We start from the raw sequence: 25,953 nt of genomic DNA, 5'->3' as shown, positions 1-25,953 counted from the left end.
CTGAACTTTTTCCAGTTGTGTCTCTACATCTGACTTTCTACTTCTAGACTTCACACATGCTGTGCCCACTGCCTGAGACACTCTTCTCTCCCACTCTGTCATGCACTCACCTGGATCTGACTAAATGCCACTCTTCCTGTAGAATTCAAGTACCACTATAGGGAGAAGTTTTCCATGCCTCATCACACTTTGTAAGTTGCCCTCTTCATGATCTTTAGGGCCCCCAAATTTTCTAACCACACTTTGTTAGAAAATAACTAATTGAATCAACTTTCTTCTACCTGCACCCAAACTATAAGCTCTGTGAAGGCAGGAGATAGGTTTGCCTCTGTCAGTACCTTTATAGTACCTGGAAGAATAAATAGCTGTTGAATGAATTAATTAATGAAATAAAATGAAATGACAGATCTTAGTTCCCTGCCTTAAATGACAAGGTTAATGGAGTCTTATAATTGGAAAGCCTTTGGAAGTCATCTAGCTCAAATTTCATTTTATAGATGGAAATATTGAGACTTGGAAAGGTAAACTAATTGGTGACTAAGCTGAGATTTTGAACTCAGGTCTCTTGACTTCTAGTTCTGTGTTTTTTATGCTAAACAATCTTGGTTCTCTCAGACTGATTTTATTACCACAGCAAGGCTCTGAATTAGTACTGGCTCTACTTGGTACAAAACAAGCCAAAGTTATTTTTCTAGTTTTCCTGAGAGTTCAAGTCTAATGGCTAGAGCTAGTGGCTCTTATTTGGTTCTGGAAATGGGGATGAGGAAATGGTGTTAGATTGTAAGTGTATTCATTACTGGTCATTTTCAATATACAAGTAATAGTGCAGATAAAGCCTCATTTTAGCCATTAACAACACACATGTCAGTGCTCTCTGAAAATACTATTTGGTGATGATTGTATTTAATCACCCAGCTTTTATAAGAGTTTTGTCCTCCTTTCCCTTCTTGTGCTTATAAAAGTACAAAGAGAGAAGATGCCAGGAAGAAGCAGCCATGTACGATTTTCCATGCTCGGAAATATCCAACGTTGCCCTCCCCACCTAAAAACATGTTGCTTGAAATCCCACAGTTAGAAATGTATTCCTTTGATTAAAGTAGCATTCAGTTTTATTTGTACATATCAGTCCTCAAAAGGCAGGGAGGCAAGAAGGCAAACCCAGTATACTGAATGTGTTTGAGAGGTTTATTGTGGTGGGCAGGTGGTAGGTAGGAAAGCAAAAGGGCTGGTGGAGATACAAAACCTGAATGGCAAAGAGAGAATATGGGTATGTGGTAAGGAATGAGGCTGGAATATCTTGTTCCTTCATTTTGATTAGGGTTGGCTGAAAGCAAGAGTTTCCACAGTGGGTTTCTCTTTCCTGGATTTCACTAAAACAACAAAATAATCTCTTGCCTTTACTCACCTTCTTGCTTCATAGAGATTTGTTCCTTTGGACTACCTCCCTAAGACCACAAATTTAACAAAATGAAAACTTAGGGTCTTGACATTTTTCTCTTTACACATCCAATCAGGCATTCTTCTCCAATCTCCCAATCTCTGGTTGTTGACCTGCAGTTTGTTCCAAAGCATAGTAAGCCTATCCGCAGCCCTGTCACTTCTCCATTGTAGCCTTCCAATGTATCTTGTTCCCCATCCTGCTGCTCTCACCCCACCCCCATTCAGGCCCCATTCACCTCTGTGCAGGCTCCTACTGCAATAATTTTTTATCTGGCCTCCCTGATTCCAGCCTCTCTTCTTCAAGCCAGCTTGTGAGGGTTACCAGATTAATCTTTCCGAACACGGCTTTCATCAAATCCCTCTCCAGCTCTAGCACCCCTACTGCCTTTTGTATTTATTCCAAATGCCTTCATTTGGCTCTCAGGGCCTCTCACCTTCTGCCCCTATTCTTCCAGCCACCCTCCCTCCCCCACTTCATCAACCCTATTTCTCTTTTCTCATTATTCCTTAACAGAGCCCTTCTCTTCAGCCAAGCTAATCTTCTTACCACCCTCCAACCACCCGCAATTTGCTCCTTTCTGCCTCTTGTTCTTGTGCACATACTGTTCTTTCTCCCTGCAAACTCCCCTCTCAGCTCCAGAAAGCTGCATCCTTGACCTTCTTAGCAAAAGCATTTAAGATTTAACTTTTCCAGGAAGCCTTCCTGGATTAATTTGGTCTATTCAGTTTTCATTAGTGTGAACTTGATGAAATTGACAATATTCAACTATTTCAATCCACAGAAATTACAATTTTATGTGATTTAACCCTAAAGCATACCTCCCAACTTTGACTACTCTTTTTATATTATCAGATTATATTCCTTTATATATTTATTCAAATAAAAATTGTTGGACTAACATAAACTCTGAAAGCAGTGGTAATCTTTTGTCCTCATGGGGTCTGAAATGCAGCAAGAAACTCAGTGGGCATTCAAATTTGGCTGTTAATAGATTCATTTCCCTGTACCATATAGTAGCCTCCACCATTATCTCTCTTTTATTGCAGTTAGGGGTGCACATGGGTGTCTTGCTCAGTGACCTGGGAACTCTTTGAGGGCAAAGAAGAGGGCTGATTCATCTGTGATACTGTCCCTGTACCTAATTGTGCCTGGCACATGGTAGACCCTCAATAAATATTTGCAGACCTGAGTACAACTGCTGCACCTTTTGCTCTACAAGGAACAGAATAGTCCTGAAGACACTCTAATCTTTTTAGAGAAGACCTGGAGAAAACAACTTGTGAATCCCTGAGCCCCAGCACAATCAAATTACCAGACACATATAGATCTTAGCAAACAGCAAATCCATGGCAACCAGTCTGGCAGTGCACTTGTCTTTCCCTGAAAACCTGCCAACTGCTACTTGAAAGCTCAAGAGAGCAAGAAAACAAGTGTCAGATAGTGTCTCTACTTCAAGCTTCTTGTCTTCCCCACATCTCTGTTGTGTCTGCTTGCATGGCCCTGGGATACTGAGAGTAGTATGTTTTCTCTGTGTATAATTCTTTAGAATAGTAGACTCAGAACCAGCACGGGGGGGGTAGCATGCCATTCTGTCTAATAAAAATATAAAGTAGTCAATAACACAGCATCTTCAGAGCCCAAGGGCATTGCAGATGTCAGTTAGTCCTCTATGCATTCATTCCATAATGCTTTCTTTACAGAGTTGCTTTGGACAGCCCCTGAATTGTTGAGAGCCCCAAGGGGCAGCAGATTAGGTTCTTCTGCAGGAGACATCTATAGTTTTGCCATTATCATCCAAGAAGTGATGGTCTGAGGCACCCCATTCTGCATGATGGATCTGCCTGCCAAAGGTAAGCAGACGGTGAGAAAAATGTCACTAGAAGTCCCACTGTTACCCAGGCCAAGCCAGGCCATCGTGATTTGCTAAAAGAGTATTTGTGCTAACAGCCTGCTAGTCTGCAAGCATCCAGTGTTATATTCAGGTGAGACACAGAGTCAGACAGCTTTAGGGATCTGAAAGAAATTCCAGCACTCAGGAAGCTGGTTCTTTTTCAAATGTGACATAATCTAAGCACCTACAAGACCTATGTCAAGCCTTTTGTACATTTTTTACAACCTACTCTTTTGAGATACCTTTTGCTCAGTATTTCAGTACCCTTTTCCTGAATATCAGTCTTTCCCTGTGACATGTTACAAGTTTTCATCCCCATCTCCCATCAAAACACATGGATATCAGGCAGGATACATGAATGGATGGTAAAACAGTGGGGAAAAATTTTAGGGGAAACAAGATATCTCCATGCACTCAAAATGTGAACCCACAAGATAGAAATCACAAATGGAAAACTTGTAACTGTATAAGTAGAAGATCTTGCAGACAGAACCTTAACCCAATGATCAAAGGTGCCATTAACAATAGGTACAATTGACACTATGCTCTAAGGGCACAATGTAGATTCTGTGGTATTTTTGCAAAAAATGTGCATAACTGCAGTCTAATCATGAGAAACTTCAGACAGACTCTGGTTAAGAGACATTCTAGAAAATACCTGGCCAGTACTCTTTGAAAGTTTATACAGTAAGTCACAAAAGACAGGAAAAAGATGAACTGTGGCAGATTTTGAAAAGATGAAGACACAACAATTAGATGCATTCAATCTTCAGCTCCATAAAACCCAACAACAAAACAGTTCCATGTAGGATGAGATCTGGAATTGGACTGTAGATCAGAAAAAAGACATTAGGTGAAAACAGATGAAATTCAAATAAGGACTCCAGTAATAATAGTATCATACAAATGCTAATTTTCTTTGTACTATGATTTTAAAAGTTATTAACATTAGGATAAACTGAGTGAAGGGTATAAAGGCAATCATTGTACTATCTTCACAACTTTTCTGGAAGTCCAAATTTATTTCAAACTAAAGCTTTTAAAAGAAAAAAAATCCCATTTAGCTATACTTTGCCATATATGAAGTCTCACATCACTCCTTTACTTAAACAGTCCTCCATTGCTCCCTATCACTTGTTAAATGAAGCCCAGGCTCCTTACATGACATATAAGGCCTTTTGCAATCTATCCACTTTCCACTTCTTTAGGTTTGTCTTCTGTCACTCTCCATACTCTAACTAAACCACATGCTTGGCAGTACCCTGAAAGTGTTTCTCCCATGGTTTCTCCCACTTTAGTGCCTTTGCATGCGCTGTTCATCATAGATGGAATTTTCCAATCTTCTCCCCATCTTGTCTTGTCTACCTCCTGTTAATTGCTCTAGGAAGGTTTCTTTGACTTCTTCACTATGGAGCCAATACCCTCTCTGTGTTTACCTGTACCTATCTCTGCTAAAGCATGTGTATTGTTTATCTCAATTGGATTGTGAAATTCTCAAGGGCATGAATCATTCTGGCCCTAAAAAAAGAGGTGACCTATTCAACTGGATGATGTTCTGAGAAAGGGACGACTCCTTCTGCCCGGAAATGAATGGAGCAGTCTCATTCCAGGTGGTTCATTCCCACAAAGTCTATTATACTGAGAGCAGAATGTTGCAATGGAGCTGCTCTTGGTTAAAGGAGCATAAGGTGTGATTTTACAAAGAGCTGAGAAGTCAGAGGCAACAGCTGAACTTCTTCAGAGGCAGGGGCACATATTAGGGTATGGAGTAGCACTGTTAGAATGTAGCAGGCAATGCAAACGTGGGGAGGACATGCTGGTGTGGCAAGCAAAAGTTTGTTCATAGTGTGGAGGTTAAAAGTTGGGGTAGCAGGGAGAGGACTAGGGATGAGAAATGAGTTTGAAAAGATAGTCAGGGGCCATGTTAAAGAGCTTGGATTTTATTTTGTGGGTAATGAGAGCCATGAAAGGATTTCTAGCAAGATAGTGACATGGCCATATTTGTGTTTTAGGAGTGGTTTGGAAAAGTCAAGACTGGAACCAGAGAGATCTCTTTGAGGCCCAGTGTGGGTTGAGGGCTAATTATTTTCTCTTAATGCCAGGGAGTTTTCTTCCTTTATAAAATGGTCTGGACCTTTGGTCCCTAATGGCTTTTGAGTCTAAATAGGAAAGTAGTTGAGGTCTGAGATGTTTGGAAATAAGAAAATTGGGGTAAATTATGATTGTCTGGGTTCCAATTTGAACTCTGTCACTAGCTATGTGACTTTGGGCAAGTTACATACTCCCCAGCTTCAGTTTCTCAATATGTAAAATTAAAATAAATGTGCTTACCTCATCTGTTTATGGTGAAAATCCTAAGAAATAATGCGTGCAAAGTACTCAGCTCATAGTCTGATATATAGTCTATGTTCCACTGAAAGTGGGGTTCGTTGACCAGCAACAAAAAAAGACTCTAACTAAACTAGTTACTGCCGTTCTCAATACCCTTTGCTTAGAGACCAATCAGAGCCCAAAGCCTGGGTGTGAGATAGGCCTGGAACAGCAGGTAGCCCTAACTGGGTTTATTGTGGAGAAGAGAGTAGGTCATTGAAGTTACATTGTTAGAATAGACATCAGATAAGATGCATGTACAACCTAGCAGAAACAGGATAAAACTGCCTGAAATATACCAATAGTTCAATTGACTAATTTATCACTCCCTTTCCAAAGATCTGATATAGGATTTGCTCAGATATGATCAATATTCAAGCTACCCAAGGAGAAAACAAAAGAGTCCTATGCTTCCTCCTGAGCAATTCCTTTCTTGGCAAAACCTGAGCTACCTTTGCTGAATCTTGGTGCTTTGATTTATAAACCTTTCTCATCTTGTATGTGAGCAGAAATCATAAAGAAGCTTAAGAAGCCTCCTCCTGTATACAGACCAGTGGTTTCTCCTGAGTATGCCCCTTCAGAATGTCTGCAGCTGATGAAGCAGTGCTGGGCTGAGGCTGCAGAACAAGGGCCAACTTTTGATGACATATTTAATCAGGTAAAGACTCTATGAATCTTATCACTACCAGAAGCCAACCTCAAGCCAGCTTATCCAAGGCTAATTCATTGGGCCTTTATCAGGAACTCCTTGCAAGGGAAAGGAACACTCCCTTTGAGGAAACCACCTGTGGTGTGGCTGCTCTGAAGAATTTGGTGGTAAGGCATCACCTCCAAAAGCCCAAGGGTTGGTTATTGTGATCTTCTGTGTCTGAATCTCTGTCCCAGGCTATCCACAATCTGGCCTAAACAACCTTTCAATGATGGAAGTGAATCACCAGGAATCTGCAAGGTTTGGGATTAGGACTGCTAGAGAATGAGTATCTGGAATAGATGGGGCTCCTCACAGAATCATGTTTGCTTTGTAGGTCCCAAGGAATTCTGATGAGTATACCATTTATATGATTTCATATTGTTTTTGGAGGGTCAGGAGAAAGATGTGGTATTCGAAAAGGTATTCAAAAGGGATAAAAGTGTAAATGTGGAATGCAAAAGTAGGAGATTCCTTTGGTTCCAAGGGAACTACTTGAGGAAAGAGGTATGTGAAAGCTATAAGCCCCTCTTTTTAAGATATTAAATTTCTAAAGTGGTTGATACTTTCCCAAAAGGAGAGGATGGGATGAAGGAAAAGACAGACTGAGCACTGCTAGGAAAGCTAAAGTTCAGGTCTTCTGTTGGAGCATGCAGTTTAGAGCTTTGTTGAAATTACAAGATACTAAAACTGATGGTCTTCTCCAGGAGTGTCCTATCAGCCCTGAAAAAGAGGCTTTTAGAGCCTGGCTAGAGTACAGCACTGAGATGCTTTATGAGTGGTAAGTTTTTGAGGCAGAAGGAGACAGGAATTGGATTGGAAGCCTGAGTGGTCCTGTTTATGAAGTCATGCATGTCCTCAGTTAACAATGGCTCCATTAGCCCAGGTGAGTTTCTTGAGGATACTCAAACAGGTATTCGATAGTATGGAAAAAGCAAAAGAACATAAATGTCAAATTTCTAAAAAATAAAGATGAGACAAGACAAAACATATTTGCCCTTGTGCTAATGCTAGAGATGTTATTTCAGAAAGCAGCAGAAAAGCCAGTGATGGATAGGAGAATTATATACCATTCAACTTTCAAATAAGACATTGCTGAAGCTACCCTCACTAAAATGCTTCAGTGGAAGTTTAGCCTATCTGATGACGAGGCTATCTTCCCAACATTGTGCAATCAATATCACTTTAATGAAAAGAGAAGTAAGTTCCCTAAATTAGGCAATAGAAGCCCATAGGATCTGATCTGGCTGCTGACATTACCTTCAATACCTTGGTAGTCATACAGATGTGGACTAGGCTCAGAAGGAAACTCCTAATGTTCACCGTGGAGCATTAGGTACCACACAAAGTGTGAGTGGCCTAGCTGTATAAGAAAGTACTTTGCATAGAGACCTGGAAATTAGCTCAGCAAAACTACCTCTAGTTTTTTATTGTGAACACAGCCACGTGCTTTCTGAATATAACAGCTTGGAAGGGGCTACCCATTATGATTTTAATACTATGCCAAGGTCCTTGAAATTGATAAGGTCCTAAAAGGTGTACTAAAATTTTGTGGCCTGTAGCCACCACTCAGCAATAAGGTATAGGATGAATAGAGACCTGTTGAATTTTTACATGTCTCTGAATGACATAAAGGGCAGGTGTTAAGAGACATTATTATTCTTAGACCCTATGGTAAAAAATCAGGGTAGATCTTAACATACAAACCTTCAGCTTCTTCTAGTCATCAAAGAAACTCTTACTGTCTGAGAAGTGGCATCATAGTAGCTTTGAGAACAAGGAAATATTCACTGTCCCAAGAACTGACATCATAGTAGCTTTGAGAATAAGGATAATTTAGTATGCCAGTGATCTAGAGGGGTAGATCACTTTCTGCCCTCTTTCCCCTTACCTCACTGGCACCACATCTGGTCTCAAGACCAAATCCTGTTGCTGTTGAAGTGGTTACTATTCTTGTGACATCATTTCAGAATTAAAAGGGCTTGCCCAGAGCATCTTTGCTCAGAACCAGAAGAACAGGGAAAGAGCTACTTGGGGATGGGGAAAGAGTCCTGTGAATGGGCTAGGGTGGCAATAAAGGTGGTTGATGTCTTTTCCTCTTCACAGCTGAACTCATCTCTCTTCCCCTGACATTTTCAGAGGAAAAGATTTGTGATAAGGAGTCCTGCATCATCTGAGTTCCAGGAGTCAGCATTCCCTGGTTACTTTTTCTGTTTTTGCTTCTAGTTTAAAACTTTCAATAAAGGGAAGAATACTAATGTCATTGATTCTATGCTTCAGATGTTGGAGCAATATTCTAGCAACTTGGAAGATTTGATCCAGGAGTGGACTGAAGAGCTAGAAATTGAAAAACAGAAAACAGAAAAGCTTCTAACACAGATGCTACCGCCATATGTGCGAACACCCGAGGAGTGTGAATCCTTTTAATAGTGTGTCCTATTTAAAAAGAACAGAAATTACCCATCAACTAACTTCTCCCTCTCCCTGTTTGGCACCCTTTCTATTCCTAGTGGGTTTGAATCACACTTTCAAATCAAGGTAGAATTGGAAAACAAGGGAGCAAAGCACACATCCTAATTTTCCACTGCCTGCAGATTATGCTGGTCATTTAAGTTTGTGATACCTGTTTTTCTATATGTTACTTTGTGACTTTGTCAAAAGGATGATTTAAAAAAGGCATCTTTTTGAGCTCCTAGAGGAAAGTGGCAGGGTTGTTTTTCCAGTTGTTTTTTTTTTCCTCCCAGATAAGTTGAAAACCTTTTCTGTTGCTTCAATTTCCAAATTTTCCCAAGCACTTTATCATTTATAACATGATCTTCTAGGAGAAAATTTGAGACTATTCATCTCATGAAAAGGCAACCACCTGAGAACATTCAGAGGGGTTGGGGAGGGTATTGAAGTAGAAGTATTGAGAACTGAAAAAAAAAACCCACTAAGGCACAGAAGAATCTGCCTGTTCAGTGCTATATTCCAGCATCCAGCACAATGCCTGGCACATTGTAAGCACTCAGTATATATTTGTAGAATAAGTGTATATGGTAATATTTTTATCCAAGTGACTGTTTCTTTCTGATCATTTACTTAGCAGTGTTTTCTGAAGAGGTTGTGTTTTAACAGGTTTACGTAGCATAGAGGGAGTCTAGTGTCTTCTTAGGAACTGTCTATGTCTGCTTTTCAGATCAGTTGCTGAATCCCTCAAAAAGGGCTGCACAGTTGAACCTGAAGGCTTTGACTTGGTCACATTATACTTCAGTGACATTGTGGGCTTCACCACCATCTCAGCCTTGAGTGAGCCTATTGAGGTAGTTGATCTTCTAAACGAAATCTACACACTCTTTGATGCAATCATTGGCAGTCATGATGTCTACAAGGTATGTTAATTAGAAAAGAAATACATTTCAGAGTGAAATTTTTGTATGTGACTCTTCTATGTATATTTTAAACTTGAAGGATGCAGTTTTATAGAATGTTGTTATTTAGGAATGAAACTATAAGCAGTACACCCCTTCCATTGGTATCCCATTGAAAATGAAGGCTAGATAGAATGCATATCATTTCGCATTGTACAGAATAACAACTCTCAACCTAGCAAGAGATTTTCAGATGGGTTCCTTTGGAACTATTTTTTAGAATTGGCACTAAGAAGAAGTTGAGTCCGAGAAAGTTATTGCAATTAAGTGGCTGAGTTCCCACAGTGTAGCAGCATTGCTTTAGGCATCGAGGAGGACACAGAACTATTGGTGTTTTGCCTGTAGTTGTTGGCTGCTACTGAGATCATCTTGGTAAAATTTGTGTAGATCTAATGCCTGGTATGAAAATTTGATCCCCCTTTAAATATTGTTCTTATATAGGAAAGGACTTGGCTTTATACCAGAAAGCTATTAGACTTGAGGCTCTTTGGAACTTTTACAGGGTAACCGAAAGCCCACATATTGGTCAGTAGCCTGGGGAAGTGATTAATCATGAGGATACAAGCCCTTGCTTCTACCTTCTCTTAAGCCTTCAGCCTACCAGTTTCTACTCTTTCTGTCAAAGGTTACAGATGAGTGGAGAACAGATGACTACATTCACTCATTTGGTGCCATGCTTCCTTACTCTTGTTTTCATTTGTTGTTTCTAGGCAGAAAATGAGTAAAAGTCTCATAGCTATGCAGGGGTATTTCTATGTGGTCTGCAACATGGATACTTGTCTTATTGATGGAGAAAGAGGCCCCAGGCATCTCAAGGTTTAGACAGCTCCTCTGTCCCAGGAATCAAGGTAGAGCTGAAGAAAGAATAGCTCCATTCATTGAATCCAGTTTGAAATGTTCCAGCTCTCAAATCACACACAAGGCAGTGTGTTTATCTCAGATTAGACAGGGCCCTTTCAGGTCAGGTAGAAAGCCTCAGGCCTAGACCAAGCTACCTAAATAGGGCTCAGAAATAGACATCATACCTGCCAATCAGCAGGAGCTGCAAGCTAATCAAGAAGCACGTATTGAAACCACAGTGAAGGAAAAAATCCATGGAATCAGGCTACCTATCTTAACTTGTTGACCTTAAGCAGCCTGAAGAGAAAAACAAATCACTGAAAAATAATTCAGTTGAAACTAAAATCAAAGATGATTCAGCATGTAACACAATCACTGGTTTAATAAATCCAGCTGATTCTGTTCAGACAACTGTTGGGGGTCTTAAGAGTGAGGCCATTAGCTATTTTTAGTCCTCTGTGGCTGTAGTAGGGAGCTATTGGGCTGTTCCCAAGAGAGAGCAGGGCTATATCAATCCAAAAGTGGAATTTAATTTTCAGTCCTGTTTATTTAAAAAAAAGACTGCAAAAGAAATAAAAATTGAACTAGCAGTGAATCACCAAACTTCTTTGTATTTATTTTCATTTCTTACCTGTAAAATTGGAATCACTTACCCAACACTTAATAATCTAACATGGAAGTGAGAAGGCTACTGCACAATCGTGAAGTTGGTGATTTGTTTTCACTTTCAGTTCTCCTACAACCACCCCATTTCAACCAGACCCTTTTCTGTACCTTCTCTTCCCTTTCAGTGTTCTTATGCTGGCTGATACAACCCCTAATTTCCCATCACAATCTTCATGTCCAGGCTCTCTGGTCTTTTAAACTCCTCACCCATATCCTTGGAGCCTCCCAGGTGACTGACTTATCAAAGCTGCAGAGTCAACTATCAGAATGTAATTGCCAGGCTTTGAATTTCCACTCTTATATAACAGCTGCATTATAATTCTTCCTTCCTCTGTGGAGGTAAGCATGCTTATATGAGAGAAGAAATACTCTTGTCAAACTGTAGCAGATTAGGGAAACCCTGGAGGGAACCATGGTGAGATACAAAGTTCTATAGGTGCAAACCATCTTTGTTATTGGCTATATAGGAAGTCACGAGGCAGGGCCTATTATTGATTGTTAAGCATTTTCGTTTGGAGCTGAATTATAGCTACAGTCCAAAGGCTGGTTTTCAAATCATACTCATTTGGTGATGATGATGGCAATGGCTTACACTTAATATATATTATCATGTTCCAGGCAGGTTTTAAGTGCTTTGAAGCATATAAGTTATTTGGTCCTTAGATAACTCTATGAAATAGCTACTGTCCATATCCCTATTCTGTAGATAAGGATTCTGAAGCATAGAGAGATTAAATGATTTGCCCCAGGATTGTAAGTTACGAATCTTGGATTTTAACCAAGGCAATATAACTTCATATTTTGGTAATATAACTTCAGAGATAGATGAACTTAACTATTGAATTCTGTGAGTATAATTGTCTAGGAAAACATGGATTTTAATTGGACTCAAATTTGTACCAATTCAGCCTAATATTTCATAGAAGTCCTTTTATCTTACTTATCTATTTGTCTCTCAAAGTACTTTTATTTTATTTTATTGCTTAAATTCTTTTATTGGTACATTTTGGGTATGCAATACATTTACATTTATCACTGGGTGCTTGTAACTGTACCTGATGTATCTTGGTTCTTATTTTTTCCCCATTCCCTGTGCTCCCTTCACCCCCTCAACCCTTCTCAATTTACAAAGACTTTGTTTCCATTTTTTCTCTTTTTTTAATTAAATTCTTTTATTGGTACATTGTAGGTATACAACACAATTACATTTCTCATTGGGAATTGTACTTTTACATAATGCATCTTGGTTCTTATTTTTTTCCCCATTCCTAGCCCTCCCTTCACGCCCTCCACCCTTCTCTATTTACAAAGACTTTATTTTCATTTTTTCCATTTCTCATCATTTTTTCCTTTCTCTTCTTTCCTTTCCCCTGCCCCTCCCACTACCCCTACCCCTTTGGACCTTTTCTATTTTCCATTATCGATTATTCATTCTAATAATTGGTACATTTTAGGTATACAATATTATGACATTCATCATTGCAAATTTGCACCTTTACATAGTCTCTCTTGGTTCTTATTTTTCACCCTTGCCCAACCCTCCCTTCAACCCCTCCAGTCCTCCCTTATTTGGTTTTTAATGTCCATTAATATTTGCTTTGTGCAGTTTGAGGCATTAATATTTGGTGCATATATATTTGTGATTGTCATCTCTTCCTTTTGGATTGTTCCCTTCACAAGGATGTAGTGACCATCTTTGTCTCTTTTAATTAGTTTTGGTTTGAAATCTACTTTGTCTACAAATAAATTTCTACCTCTGCTCTTTTCCGGGTTTCTGTTGCATGGAGAATTGTTTTCTATCCTTTTATTTTCAGTCTATGACTTTCTTTTTGAGTTAGGTGTGTTTCTTGTATATAGCATATTGTTGTATTTTGCTTCTTAATCCATTCTGCCAGTCTGTTTATTTTGATTGGTGAATTGAGGCCATTAACATTGATGGTTATAACTGATAGATATTTACTCATCCTTGTCATGATGTTTCACTGTTGTTGGCCCTTTTATTTCTCATTTTCCCCCTTTCTCTTTAGTTTCTTGCCTTTCCTGGTGGCTTCACTTTGTTGGGCCTCATGGAGTTGTTATCTTCATTGTCTTTTTCTAGGATATTGTTTAGTATTGTTTGGAGTGCTGGTTTGGTGTTCACGAAATTTTTCAGGTGTTCTTTGTCATGGAAGTATCTAATTTCCCCATCAATTTTGAAAGATGATTTTGCAGGATATAGCAGTCTAGGTTAGAAGTAATTTTCTTTTAGTACTTGAAATACTTCACTCCAGTCTCTCGTTGACTTGAGGGTTTGTGTGGAGAAGTCTGCTGTGATTCTGATGTGCTTTCCTTTGTAGGTGATTTGTTTCTTCTCTCTAAGTGCTTATAAAATTTTGTTCTTCTGTTGGGTTTCTGGGATCTTGACTATTATATGTCTAGGTGTAGATTTTTTTTGATCATGGCTAGTTGGAGTTCTATATGCCTCACTTATCTGTATGTCCAATTCTCTACCTCTGTCTGAGAAGTTTTCTACTATTACTTCTGTGAACAGTTTTTTATGTCAAATGTACTTTCCCCTGTTTTTTCGTGAACTCCTATCAGTCTTATGTTATTCTTCTTTATATCATCTAGCAGCTGCTGGATTGATTTCTCATGGTCCCTTACTGTTTTTAAAAAATCTCTGTTTTCATGGTCCTTCACCTCAATCCTGTCTTCTATATCTGATATTCTCTCTTCACACTCCCTTAATCTGCTGTGCATACTTTCAATGGAATTTTTAATCTCCTGGATATCTGTTTGAATCTCTTTCATGGTTTCCATTTCTTTCTTATGCTGGGCATTCATAGCTTCCAGCCTGTTTCTGAATTCATCTATTTTTTTATGTTTTTCTGTTCTAGAGCCTCTAATTATGTCTTTCACTCTGCTCACCATCTCTGTAGTTATCTGGAAAATTATTTCTGTTTTGAATTTTTCTAGAGCCTCATTCATCTGTTTTGTTACTTCCTGTACTATCAATTCAGGGTATCCAGGTGGTTCCTTAACAGACTTTTCCACATTGTTTCCCCAGAATTTGCCTTTGGTAGGGTGGAAGCCTGAGTTTGTGCCTTGCTTAAATGCCGTCTCATTTTTGTTTTTGTTACTGTTCTTGTTTTAATTCCTGGGTTAATACTTCAAAATTGCTTATTGTAAGTATCTTTGTTGCTTGTATTTAGAATCCTTATGGAATGATTGCTTCTCAGAGGTGTCTTTCAGATATAGCTGGTCTTTAAGTTTTGAGTCTCTAATGACTCTGAGGCTATCTCATTTTCACTATACTAGGAAGGACAATTGATTAGATCAATTACAACACCTTAGCCCAAGTGATACTATCAGCAACACCACAGCATCAAGTACATCTTAGGAAATGACATTTTGTGGTAGTTATTAATCTATCACATTTAACTGTGTGAATTAAATCAAAATCAAGGACCAACCCAACATATGTTCATAGTGAATATACTCTTCAATATAGCAACTTTACCCTTCAGGTTGGGGAGTTAGAAGGAGTCGGGGAGGGAGGGATAGATAAGTAGAAGGATAGGGTAATGTTCGCAGTGAGGCCAGAAGACACAGGCAAGAGAAGGAAAAAGAGAAGAAAAGAAAAACAAAGAAGAAATGCAAATTAGGGCCAGATCAGTAAGAAAAAGGGAGATGAAGAACAATGTGGGACAGCAAGAGAGCGAATGAGAGACAGAAAGAAAAGAGAAAAGAAAGACCAAAAGAAGAGAAACATAAAAATTTGAAAAGAGTAGAAAAAAAAGACTAAAAATAAGAGCAAAAATTAATAATAATTTGAAAATAACAAATGAAAAATAAAAATGAAGGGCCTCCTTCAGGGTATGTCACTGCTGTCACAATAGACAATGTGTGCAGCAGTTTGCAGATGTAAGTCAATGAGTCTCAGCAAGCCAGTCACAGACCCGTGAGATTCAGGCAGATTTCTGGCTGCAAGTCCCAAGTTGAGCTCCCTGTCCTCCTGTAGGGTTGAACTCTGCAGGGCTCTACTGCAGGTTCCAGCTGCCCTTCCCCTGTAGATAGTCCAGGTTCCGGTGGGAGGTGATGATCCCTCCAACTTACCAAGTAAGGTGGTCTGATGTGCCTTTATTGCAGAGATTCTCTTCACTTTTCCAGAGGGCTTCATTTTTCATCAAGGAGTCTGAGAGAGGCCCTCTATCTGTTGTTCACTTCTGCTCTATTTTCTGGTGCTCAGGACAATGGCCTTTATGCCCCCCTGTGCCTTTGTAGTGTGGAACCAGGTAGGGGCACAGCCAGGAGGCCAGAGGTGGGGTGGGCTGCAGGTGCCCGCATGGCTTAGTTGGTCACTGTGGGTGTGGCAAGGGTTTCTCACAGTCCTGTCCGGTTACTTATCTATTTTCTATGTACTCGAAGAACTTCAACTTACTAGTTGGCTAAAATAGTGACCACACTTCTGTGGTGGAAGATGAGGATCACAGATTTGCTTTCATTTCCAAGTTTTCGGCTCTCATTGTCCCCTGCAAAGCACTTGTAGACTAGGATTGCTGCCCCTCAGGAAGACAAACATACTAATGTTGCCTCCTAATTCCAGTTCCCCTGGTTTCTAGGTAGAGACCATTGGAGATGCCTACATGGTGGCTTCAGGACTCCCAAAGAGGAATGCTAGTAGGCATGCAGCTGAGATTGCAAACATGTCCCTGGATATCCTGAGCTCTGTGGGCACCTTCAAGATGCGGCATATGCCAGAGGTGCCAGTCCGAATTCAAATGGGCCTGCACTCAGGTAAGAATACCCATTTAAAGCAAGATAAAATATTCCTATGTATGTGAAGGAAGACTATAAAAGGAAGGAAGAAGTGATATCTCTCCTCTGATTCTTGGCAGCTGGATTAGCACGGGTCTAGGGCTGCATAATTCCCTTATGCCTGCTCAAGTTTACACTCTTCCTAGCACCTGCTCCACCAGAGTGGGCAGCAGTCCATGTTCTAGGTCCCAAATGCTTTCAGCCTACCCTTCTAAGTTAGAACCAATATTTCTATGTTTGATTATGTTATAAGATCACCAGGTATATGCTGTATTTAGTCCAATTAAATTAATCAATTAATTAACATCTCAACTCTCGAAATATTTTTTCCCACACTCATCCCCTCTTGCTTGAATAAATTCAAGCTCTCCCCCTTGATTGCATCTTTCCCATTTAACTTCACAATTCACAGGTATCTTGACAGACGTCTCACTTGACATCACAGACATGGTCCCTACTAGCCCTTCTTGCGGGGCTCTACATACCCCACCTCTTTCTCTTTGCTTTGATTTTCTAGGCTCCCTTTCTTCACTCATTCCAACCAAACTTTTTAAAACAATGAATACCACTCACTATGCTATAGTGAACATACACTCCACTCCCTCTTTAGTCTCTTTGCAATCCGGCTTCAGTCCTCATTGCTTTCCCCAGTCCTTGTCTGCTCTTACCTCTTTGTAACTGGGTATTCATGACAATCCTCCCTAAAACTTCCCTTCCCAGTCTTCAAATGCTGCTTCTCTGCTGCAATTTTTGGTTCTTTCAAGTCTTCCTGTTATCTACCATTTTCTGCAGAGCTTTCAGCATGATGATCCCCTTGCTTTCTATACATCCTTACCTCTAATTTATTTTTTTTAATTTTAATTTTATTTTTTTGGTACCAGGGATTGAACTCAGGACCTTGCACTTGCAAAGCAGGCATGGTGCCACAGAATGACATCCCCAGCCCAACCTCTAATTTGCTTTTTTAACTGGACTTCACCCAGGGAGCTAGGATTTCATTTTCTTTTTTTAAAAAATTAATTTTATTGGTACATTTTAGGTATACAATATAATGACATTCATCATTGGAGATTTGTACCTTTACAGAATATATCTTAATTCTTATTTTTCCCCATTCCCCTGCCCTCCTTTCAACCCCTTCACTCCTCTCTATTTACAAAGTCTTTGTAAATAGGTTTTCATTTTCTACTACCACATTCTGGCTTTTACTTTCTAGCACTGTCTTATAATTCCTTTTGTCACTATCTGTCCCTTAAATATTGGTATTCCCCAGGATCTTGTCTTTATCCACTATTTTATGCCCCATGTACCCTTCTGGGTAATCTCATTCTTGTGTACCATTTAACTACCATTTGTATGTTGATGGTCCTTAACTCCACAGCTTCAGTCTTAACTTTAGTCTTGTGCATCAAACTTTCTGCTAATATTTCCATCTGAACTTTCTACATGGTCCTCAGACTCAATATATCCAAAACAGAATTACTTTTTCCCTGTACAATCTTCCTTCTCAGGAAACTGAATTATTTATTGCAGTTGGTGTTACCACTATTGACTCAATTATCCCATTTAGTCTTCAGCGTCATTCTTAAGTCCTCTCTCTCTCTCTCTGGCTTTCAACTTTCAACTAATTACTAAGTCTTGAACATTTTACCTTTTTGAACATTTCTAGAATCTGTCTTGTTTCTTTTTCACTTTCACTACCCAGACCACCAGAATCCCTGGCCTGGATCACTTCAATAGCATCATTTTATTTCCATCCTTGGGCTATTTCTATCCATGCTTCTCAGTGCAATCTGTCTCTGTCTCTGTCTCTGTCTCTGTCTCTCTCTCTCTCCTCTCTTCTCCTTCCTTATTTTCCTCTCTGTTTTAGTCTGTTCTTCCATTAGACTTTGCAGCAAACCGTATCTTATTTTATTTTGTATCTTAAGTGCTTATTACATAGCAGATGTTCAGTATTTTTCATTCAGAGAAAATCCCTCATCTTTCATTCATGCTCCAGTTTGAGAACTCCAACACTCCTTCAGCACACCTCTGCTTGAATGATTCACAATTATTTCAAATTTAACATGTTAAAAATTTCAAGCCATTGTGTTTGACAAATCAGCATAAACTTCAAAGCTGATAATAATTTTTCTTATGGTAATCAATCAAAGAGCCAGCAAGTCTGTTGGTCCTCCTGTCTGTCATTTATTAGCCCCTTTTGGCAACACATTTCCCAGAATTACCTCCTTTCTAAAGCCTTGTGTTTGGATTATTACAAAAACCATTTAACAAGTTTGTCTAATTTTATTTTTCCCTTTTCTATAATTCTATACACCAACATTAGAAGAAAAGAAATTTTTATCATTTAACTCCCTACTCAAATTTATCTATTAGTTAACCATCCTCCATGTTGTACAATCAACGTAATCCAACATTATATCCAGTTTCTCCCCAGCTGCCTAAACTGGTATAGACTGCTTCCTTTAAGAGCTTCCCAAAACTCTGTGCATGCTAATCCCAAACACAAATCTTTAACTTATGTGCATTTTTGCCAATTGAAATCCTACTCACCCATCAAGACCCAAATGAAATCCTATCTTCTTTAATGGACCCTTTTTGACTGAGTCGAGTACTTATAAATACCTCTTCCCATTTTCTAGACTATTATAGGACTTCTGTCTGTACTATTTATCTTTTCTTGACTATACTTTGTCTTGTGTTGCTGCTTATTTGCTTCCTATTTGGTAGTCTCTTCTCTTCAATTATATTTTAAACTCCTGGAGAACTGAGACCATAGATTACATTTGCTCCCCTTGGTACCTAGCTCAGTGCTTTATGTTTGCTTTGCAATGACAAAGAAGTGAATTAAAATGAGAAATATGCATGGTAGTTATTTTTATTCTCATAAGAAAGAATGTTTTGAAGCAAAACAATTACTTTCTTTAACTGAACAAACAGTAAAAATATGCTAAAAAATTTAAACATAGAAACAGGAGAGACTAGAAAAGAGAAGGTGGAGGACTTTTTAGATATTGCTAAAGTGAATTTTCAGCATGGCTGTTGACTTTTTTTCAATTGCCCTGAACCCTTAAACCAGCCATATTAAAATTTAAGAACAAAAATCATTCCAAGAGCAAATAGAAAAATTCTTGGATTATCTATGTATACTGCTCTTCCACATTGCTAACACAGATAATTGAAAGTCAGCACTACTTGTTTTCAGATTTTCCAATTATTTTATCAGTAATTCTTGATAGGCACAGTGTGGTACACAGGGAGATCTATGAGAATATTTTTTCCAACCATAAGGCACATGAGTCTCATTTTTCCTTGAAAAAAACATGTTTGGATCCTGAGTCCCTGCCCATGCTTTTCTGGTTTGATTTGATGCTTACTTGTCCTTGTTGACAGAGAAAAGCAACTTAGGTATAAGTGTTACTTGGAACTGAGATATGAATCAGGAAAGCAGTCATATCTGCATCTTTATAAATTTACTTTCTCTTAGAGCAAATAGTTTATTATTCAATTGTGAGTTTACCTTCCTATTTCCAGAAATATTTGATGGCAACTTTTATTTTTTTACACAGCTACATTCTTTCCCTTTGCAGTTCTCTTCTATTATTGTTGAGTGCATATCTGTTGACTGTAATTCCAACTTCCTGCTACTCTATAGGGCCAGTTGTTGCTGGAGTGGTGGGCCTCACTATGCCCAGATACTGCTTGTTTGGAGATACTGTGAACACAGCTTCTTGGATGAAATCAGTGGGGTTACATGAGTACCTGCAGATGGATGAAATGGTACCATCCAAATATTGGGAAAGTGATTCTTCTTTAAGAGAGGAGGAAGAGAGTGAAGCAGTTTATGTTTTAATGTTTTAAAGCAAAATAAAAGATAATCTGAAAAGATTAAAATTTATCATACATTTTCCTGGTGTCTAATAGCAAACCAGTAGGGGGTGATGTTGGACTGAACATGTACCTTTCTTGTTAGAGAACTGAAGCTGTAGTTAGTGACACTGAAACAGGCAGTCAATTTGATCAAAAGAACTTTAAAAAGTCTTTTGGGTAAAGGAAAGAATTGACCAACCTGGTATGTGTAGGGGAGTCATGTTGAGAAAAGAACTAGGTAAGAGACTGACATTTTCCATTTTTCAACTAGTTTGTGAAAACACACTTATACCAATTGCCTCCTGGCTGGCGGCTGTTTGCTGTTCCAGTCATCTTTTTGAATTAGATAGGACCCCCAGGAATTCTGGCTTCATCAAAGAGTCCTCTAGAATTTAGCTAGCAATAATCCCTCAGCCTAAGGTGTTTGGAATTCTGCAATAATTAATTCCAACTTCCCTGCATATAAAACCCTTAGCTTCTTTCCAAACAGGGATAGTATCAAAGATACCATGTCTTTCTCCCTTCTTTGAGAATAAAACTATAGAAACAGCTGTGCGATTTTTCTGTTGGTGGCAAGATGCTCTCTCAACCCTTTCTTGGTGATTTACTGCCACTATTGAGATAATGTTTTATAATGTGCTTTTTACCTATATCATGGTTGAGCAAAGCAATTTTCCATGCTATTATAAGAAAATCTAGTGAATGACATTAAATTCTATATATAGTTTTACAGATTTTGTTTTCAAAAGAAAGAAGCCCCTTAAGTTCCTAGCAGTGCTGGCTCTGGCAGCTACTAGGCAAGACAAGCTCTTTCCCAAATTCAGCAATATGCTCAAACTAGTCAGTGATGATGGGGTGGCCTATATCACAGTGGATGGTACCCTGTCTGAGCCCACTCTCCATCACTCGTGTGCAGAAACTGGTTTACACAATGGGTCCAGTCTTATTTAATTTCTCTCATGCAACCATGATTATGGAGGCAGTAAGGAACTTAGAAGCTATTGTCAGAATATATTTTTTTGACATTTTGGAAAGTGTTTAAACTCCATAGATATGGCAGAGACCATGAAAATAGTCATTCAGAAACTCCTGCACAAATATAACTTTGTATATGACTGCTCTTGAAATGCAACCCAAGATGAAGTGAAATTGATCATGGAACCACAATGCAGGTTTGGCACCATACTCTGGACTGATGTAAGCTTGTAGAAGGCTGAAGTCATATTCATGTCTGCACTAGGGAAAGCCATACATTTCACATTGGAAATATTTGAATCAAGAACAGAAATTGAATTTTGAGATTTAAACAGCATTTTGTTCAGTGATCAGGTAAGAGGAAGGAAATGGAGTGAATCACTCACAGCAGGGATTTATTAAGCACTAGCTATGCAAGGAAAGCATTGTGAAGCATACAAAGAAGCATATATGTGTGATATTTTCACTACAAGAGCTGGTTATTGTGCTTTTCTAAGAGCTAATGACTGTGAACCAAATATGACATTAAGCTCCACAACTGACTGAAGATCTCTAAAGAGGTAGCATCTAACCTCATGTTGGATATGAGTCTAGGATGTGCAATATGTCTATTAACAAAAAATCAATTTAACCAGTATCTTCTTTATGTCCAGTTGAATCTTCTAAGATTTTGGAATGAAAGTGACTAGTGACCTAGCCCTGGAGTAATTCTCCTCATCATATAGTTGGATAGTGGTTAGAATCAGCAATCTCTCTTTCCACACCAGCAGGATCACCCTACTGAAAAGCTACCTGAAGATGCTGGTGTGTTGGCACACATTGGATTGGCAAGGGATATACTGGATGGACATGTGGCTTTTAGGAATAGGAAAACCTTTTTGGGCTTTGGGTGGCCATAAGACAATAAGAAAGACTCAAACAAGAGTATAGTAGTGAGTGAGCTATTCAGAGAAGAAAATAATATACACAGTAAAATTGTGAATATACATAGTAAAAATTGCTTGCAGACTGGGTATGTTGGTATATATCCATAATGCCAGCACCCTGGGAGGCTGGAGCAGGAGAACTGCAAGTTCCAAACTAGCCTGGCCAATTTAGTTACATAGTGAGATCCTGTCTCAAAATACAAAAACAAAAAAGGCTGTATTTGTAGCTCACTGCCAAGGCCCCGTGTTCAGTCTCCAGTACTGCACAACAAAATAAAACAAAACAATTTTGCAGTTTGCAACCATGCCTTCCTACTCAAATTGTAATCTGCTTCTAAAAACATGTTTTTCTTTCAAGTGTGTGTGTGAGACAAATCTTAGACTTTTATTTAAGACTTAACCTGAACAAGGTGTCACTTCAAAGAGTGACAGTTTTTAGGAAGGTCAAAACCTTGCCTCAATTAACAAGTGATTGTTCTTCATTACAGGATTACACTTAGGTTCTAAACAAATTTTCAAAGTTGTAGTTTCCCATGTAAAGCACTTACTCTATGTTGGTTGGAAAAGAATACATTCATGTGTGTATACAACTAGAGGAACCCACTCAAAGGACAGCAATGAATGTCTAGTCTTCACAAAATGTTTGTGGACGTAGGTCTTGAGATTTTTCACATTAATGTTTTATTTTAAGTACAGCACTATTGAGAGATAGTTTTAAGGATATATATGGAAAAGACAACCTTTTGCCACTTAAATAGGATTATATAAAGCTTGGGAATTCAGCCAAGAGAAGCTGCTGAAGCCAGACTTCCCTTAGAGAAGATCACATTTCAGCTGACAGCACAATGGTGGTTGCTGGTTTCTCCATCTCAACTTTCAAGTTATATTAACGCCTTTCTATTGCATGCCCTTTCATCTGAGATAGTGTCTAGGAGGCTGATAGGTGCTACAGGTAGCGCCTTATTTGAACCTAGTGAGAAGGCCGTCACTCCCCCTTCTCCTCCTGTGAAACCATAACTATGGCTTACTCTCTCTCAGGATTTAGCTTAGGGTCTAGTAAACTTTGAATTTGGGGCATCTGTTATATTGATAATTCCTCCATGATTTTAGCAATAACAATGAGTTAAAGTTATATCTTTCCTTCTTTTACAGCTTATCACATTCATGTCAGTCTTAGCCCTGTTACAATTCTTCGAACTCTGAGTGAGGGCTATGAAGTAGAGCTTTGAGGCAGAATAGAGCTCAAGGTATAATATCCTTTTGCTTTTGCAAAAAAGTCCTTGGACATACCTCCTAGGGAGGTCATGGTCTGTGGAAAGAATTTACCTGGGAATCTGAGATTCATAGCAATAATTTATATAGAATCTCCAGCTTTATTCGGGCTTCCAAAAAGATTGGTGCTTTGTGCCTCAGTCTTTTACTCTTTAAAATATAGCTTAAATGGGGAGGATCATTGAGACACATTATGCTTTTTCTCAGACTCTAAGTTGTATCTTTCTTTCCTAAAGCACTACCTGGAATTTGGCTTTACAGTGAGCTGAGGTATTATTTTTGTTATCTAACTCTGCTTTTGTTCATCTTTGGCAGTGCTGGACATTGTTCAATAAGCCACAGTACTGGTGAGTTTTGGTTTCTGTTTGCCTGCTCAGTGGTCGTTCTTTCTGACTTATCAGTCATATTATTGGTCTGCTGTTTACGGAGAAACTTTAAGTCTTTCTCCAAGGACAAGGAGGAAGAAAGTCAAATTCCACGAAAACCAGACATTTTGTAGCACCTTTTCTCTCTGTTGGGGAAATTACTTGACCTGAGAATCAAGATTAGATTAATTTTCCTTTTTTTTTTTTTTTTTTTTTTTTTTACTATTTTCAAAGGATTCTTCTCATCTTCTTTTGCATGATTTCAGAACCACTGGCTGAAGAAGCCCTGAGGATCTGAAGATATAACTTCTAGGTGTAAGAAACCCCCGAGGATTTGATAATATAACTTCTTCATTTTCATATAAAGAATCAAGGCCCAGAGAAGTGAAGCAATTTGAGCAGAGTTACACAGTCAGTTGATAGCAGAATCAGACCAAAACTCAGGAAGCCTAACTTGATTCCGTGACACCATACTGCATTGGTTGCCTTAGCATTTATCCTTGGACAAAACCAAAGAAATAAAATTGTCCAAGGCTTTTGTGATGCCTCCATACAGTCTGGTTTTTCTCAGCAGAAGAAAAGAAAGGCAACTTGGTTTCCCTGAAGCACTCTATATTGCTGGACACAGAATTTTCATTTAAAAGCTAGAGGTGCCACTTTTTAAACAGGAAAAGAAAAGATATAAATTCTCGTCAAGAGCACTTGTATCTTTAGAAATTTCAAGTACAAAAGTAAAACTTACTTTAATAGGGCCTTTTTCATTTTCATGTTTTCACCCACTCCAGGATATTTGAGGACATTCAACAAGTTGGGAAGAAAGTCTTTTCATAATGCAATTTTGGGTCTTGGTTATTAGGGTTGCAGAGGCCTCATAGGGAAGAGAGACTGAAAGGAAGATACTGAGAGAGAAGAGGAGAGGAGGGCACCAGAAGAAGGGACAATGAGAAAAAATAAGAGAAGAGGAAGACTCAAAGAAGAAGAGGAAAATATCTTTTTGTTTCTCCACCTTCCATCTCCCCACCAGAGGGAGGAATCACACATTGCATAGTAGTGGTTGGGGGACAGAGATCCTAGTCTACTGGCCACATGATGTATATCCCCAATAAATATCACCAGCACACTTCAGACATTCTGATTCAATATTCCCATTTTTCACCCATTCTGTGCTGCTGGAAGCAAGAGTTATCCCAATACATGGGGTAGAAAAACAGCACATTTGATGGCTAGTCTGGTATGATTTCGAAGTCGATAATTAGAAACATTTTTTCCTTCTAGCTGGCTGCTGCTTGAAATTACTCACCTTTAATTGAATAATTTTTCAAGCCTCTTTTCTTGGGCTCAATCTTTGGATCCAGTAACAAACTTCTTCCCCCACCTCATCTTCTTCACTGGCGTAATGACACTTTATAACTTACTTCTCTTAAGAATTAAATATGTGGATTGGATTGGGTGAAAGAAGAGAACATTAGGTACCCAAAGTAACTGAATGAGAAGGGAACATAAAGAAAGAGACCAAAATGAGGTAGTTTAGGCTCTCTGGGGAAGGAATCAGTTAGAGATGAGAAAATTGGCTCTGCTGGGGAGTTGTCCTACTGCCCATGTGAAGCCCCTCTGGTACTGTATTGGCAATAAATTGTCAGTGGCTCACTGGCCAATTCTGCTTTATAAATATCTTTCTTCTGATGAAATAATGGTAAGTCATTTTATTACCTCTTCTCTTACCTGAGTCCTTTTTCAAGGACTGTTTTCATGACAAATTTGGAGCTCCTTGCTGAGATTTTTTTTTGTATATATGTAGGCTAATCAATTATACTGTCTAAGGACTTGTAGGTAGATTTACGTTCTGGAAATACTTTCCCAAATTGTTCTCAATCAGTTTATGTTGTTATCGATAGAGGTGGACACTTTCTGATTTTGTCTCTGAATTCTGGAGTTAAACAGTATTTGACTCTTAGGTCCATAACAATTAGTACAGTTTTGTGATTTTTTTTCTTCCCTCAATCTATTCTACCCATACCCTTAATCCTACACACACACACACACACACACACACACACACACACACACACACACACGCAGTGGAGCTAAGAAATACAGAGGTTGTATTAACAGAATCATGAAGGCTTGGTCTCGAATTCTTGTTTCATTAATGACTCAGCATGTGACATTGGACAAATAACTTCATCATCTCTGAGCTTCTGTCTACCTTGATTCCTTTTTGACTTATGATTATCAGGAAGCTCATTAAAATCTCCAACAGTTCTTCTTGGCCTCTAGACTTGTCCTTGACTCTAGTGTGTTGGAGAAGCTATGTAGTGTAGAGGGAAGAACATTTAAAGTTTCCAGTCTAGTGTACTTGGGTTCAAGTCCCAGCTATTCCTGTTTATACAAGCCATTTAATTTCCATGAACCTCAGTGTTTCCACTTGAAGCATGAGATTAA

The 25,953-nt window shown here is 38.8% G+C and overlaps 1 protein-coding gene across 1 annotated transcript in view; it reads left to right on the top strand.

Moving 5' to 3' along the window:
* Gucy2f (guanylate cyclase 2F, retinal) overlaps positions 1–25,953 on the top strand; it is a 200,258-nt gene that overhangs the window by 165,804 nt on the left and 8,501 nt on the right. Inside the window, 7 exon segments of the mRNA XM_087196753.1 lie at positions 3,144–3,291; positions 6,212–6,360; positions 8,617–8,801; positions 9,569–9,761; positions 15,908–16,082; positions 19,759–19,857; positions 23,027–23,120. Of these exon segments, the coding sequence (XP_087052879.1) occupies positions 3,144–3,291; positions 6,212–6,360; positions 8,617–8,801; positions 9,569–9,761; positions 15,908–16,082; positions 19,759–19,857; positions 23,027–23,120 (1,043 nt within the window).

The sequence above is a fragment of the Heterocephalus glaber genome, unplaced genomic scaffold (assembly GCF_053883595.1).
Source record: "Heterocephalus glaber isolate CG9 unplaced genomic scaffold, H.glaber_assembly_v1.0 deba00001613, whole genome shotgun sequence".
NCBI lineage: Eukaryota > Metazoa > Chordata > Mammalia > Rodentia > Bathyergidae > Heterocephalus > Heterocephalus glaber.
The sequence above is the reverse complement of the archived record's forward strand: the minus strand, read 5'-3'. Positions and strand labels throughout refer to the sequence as shown.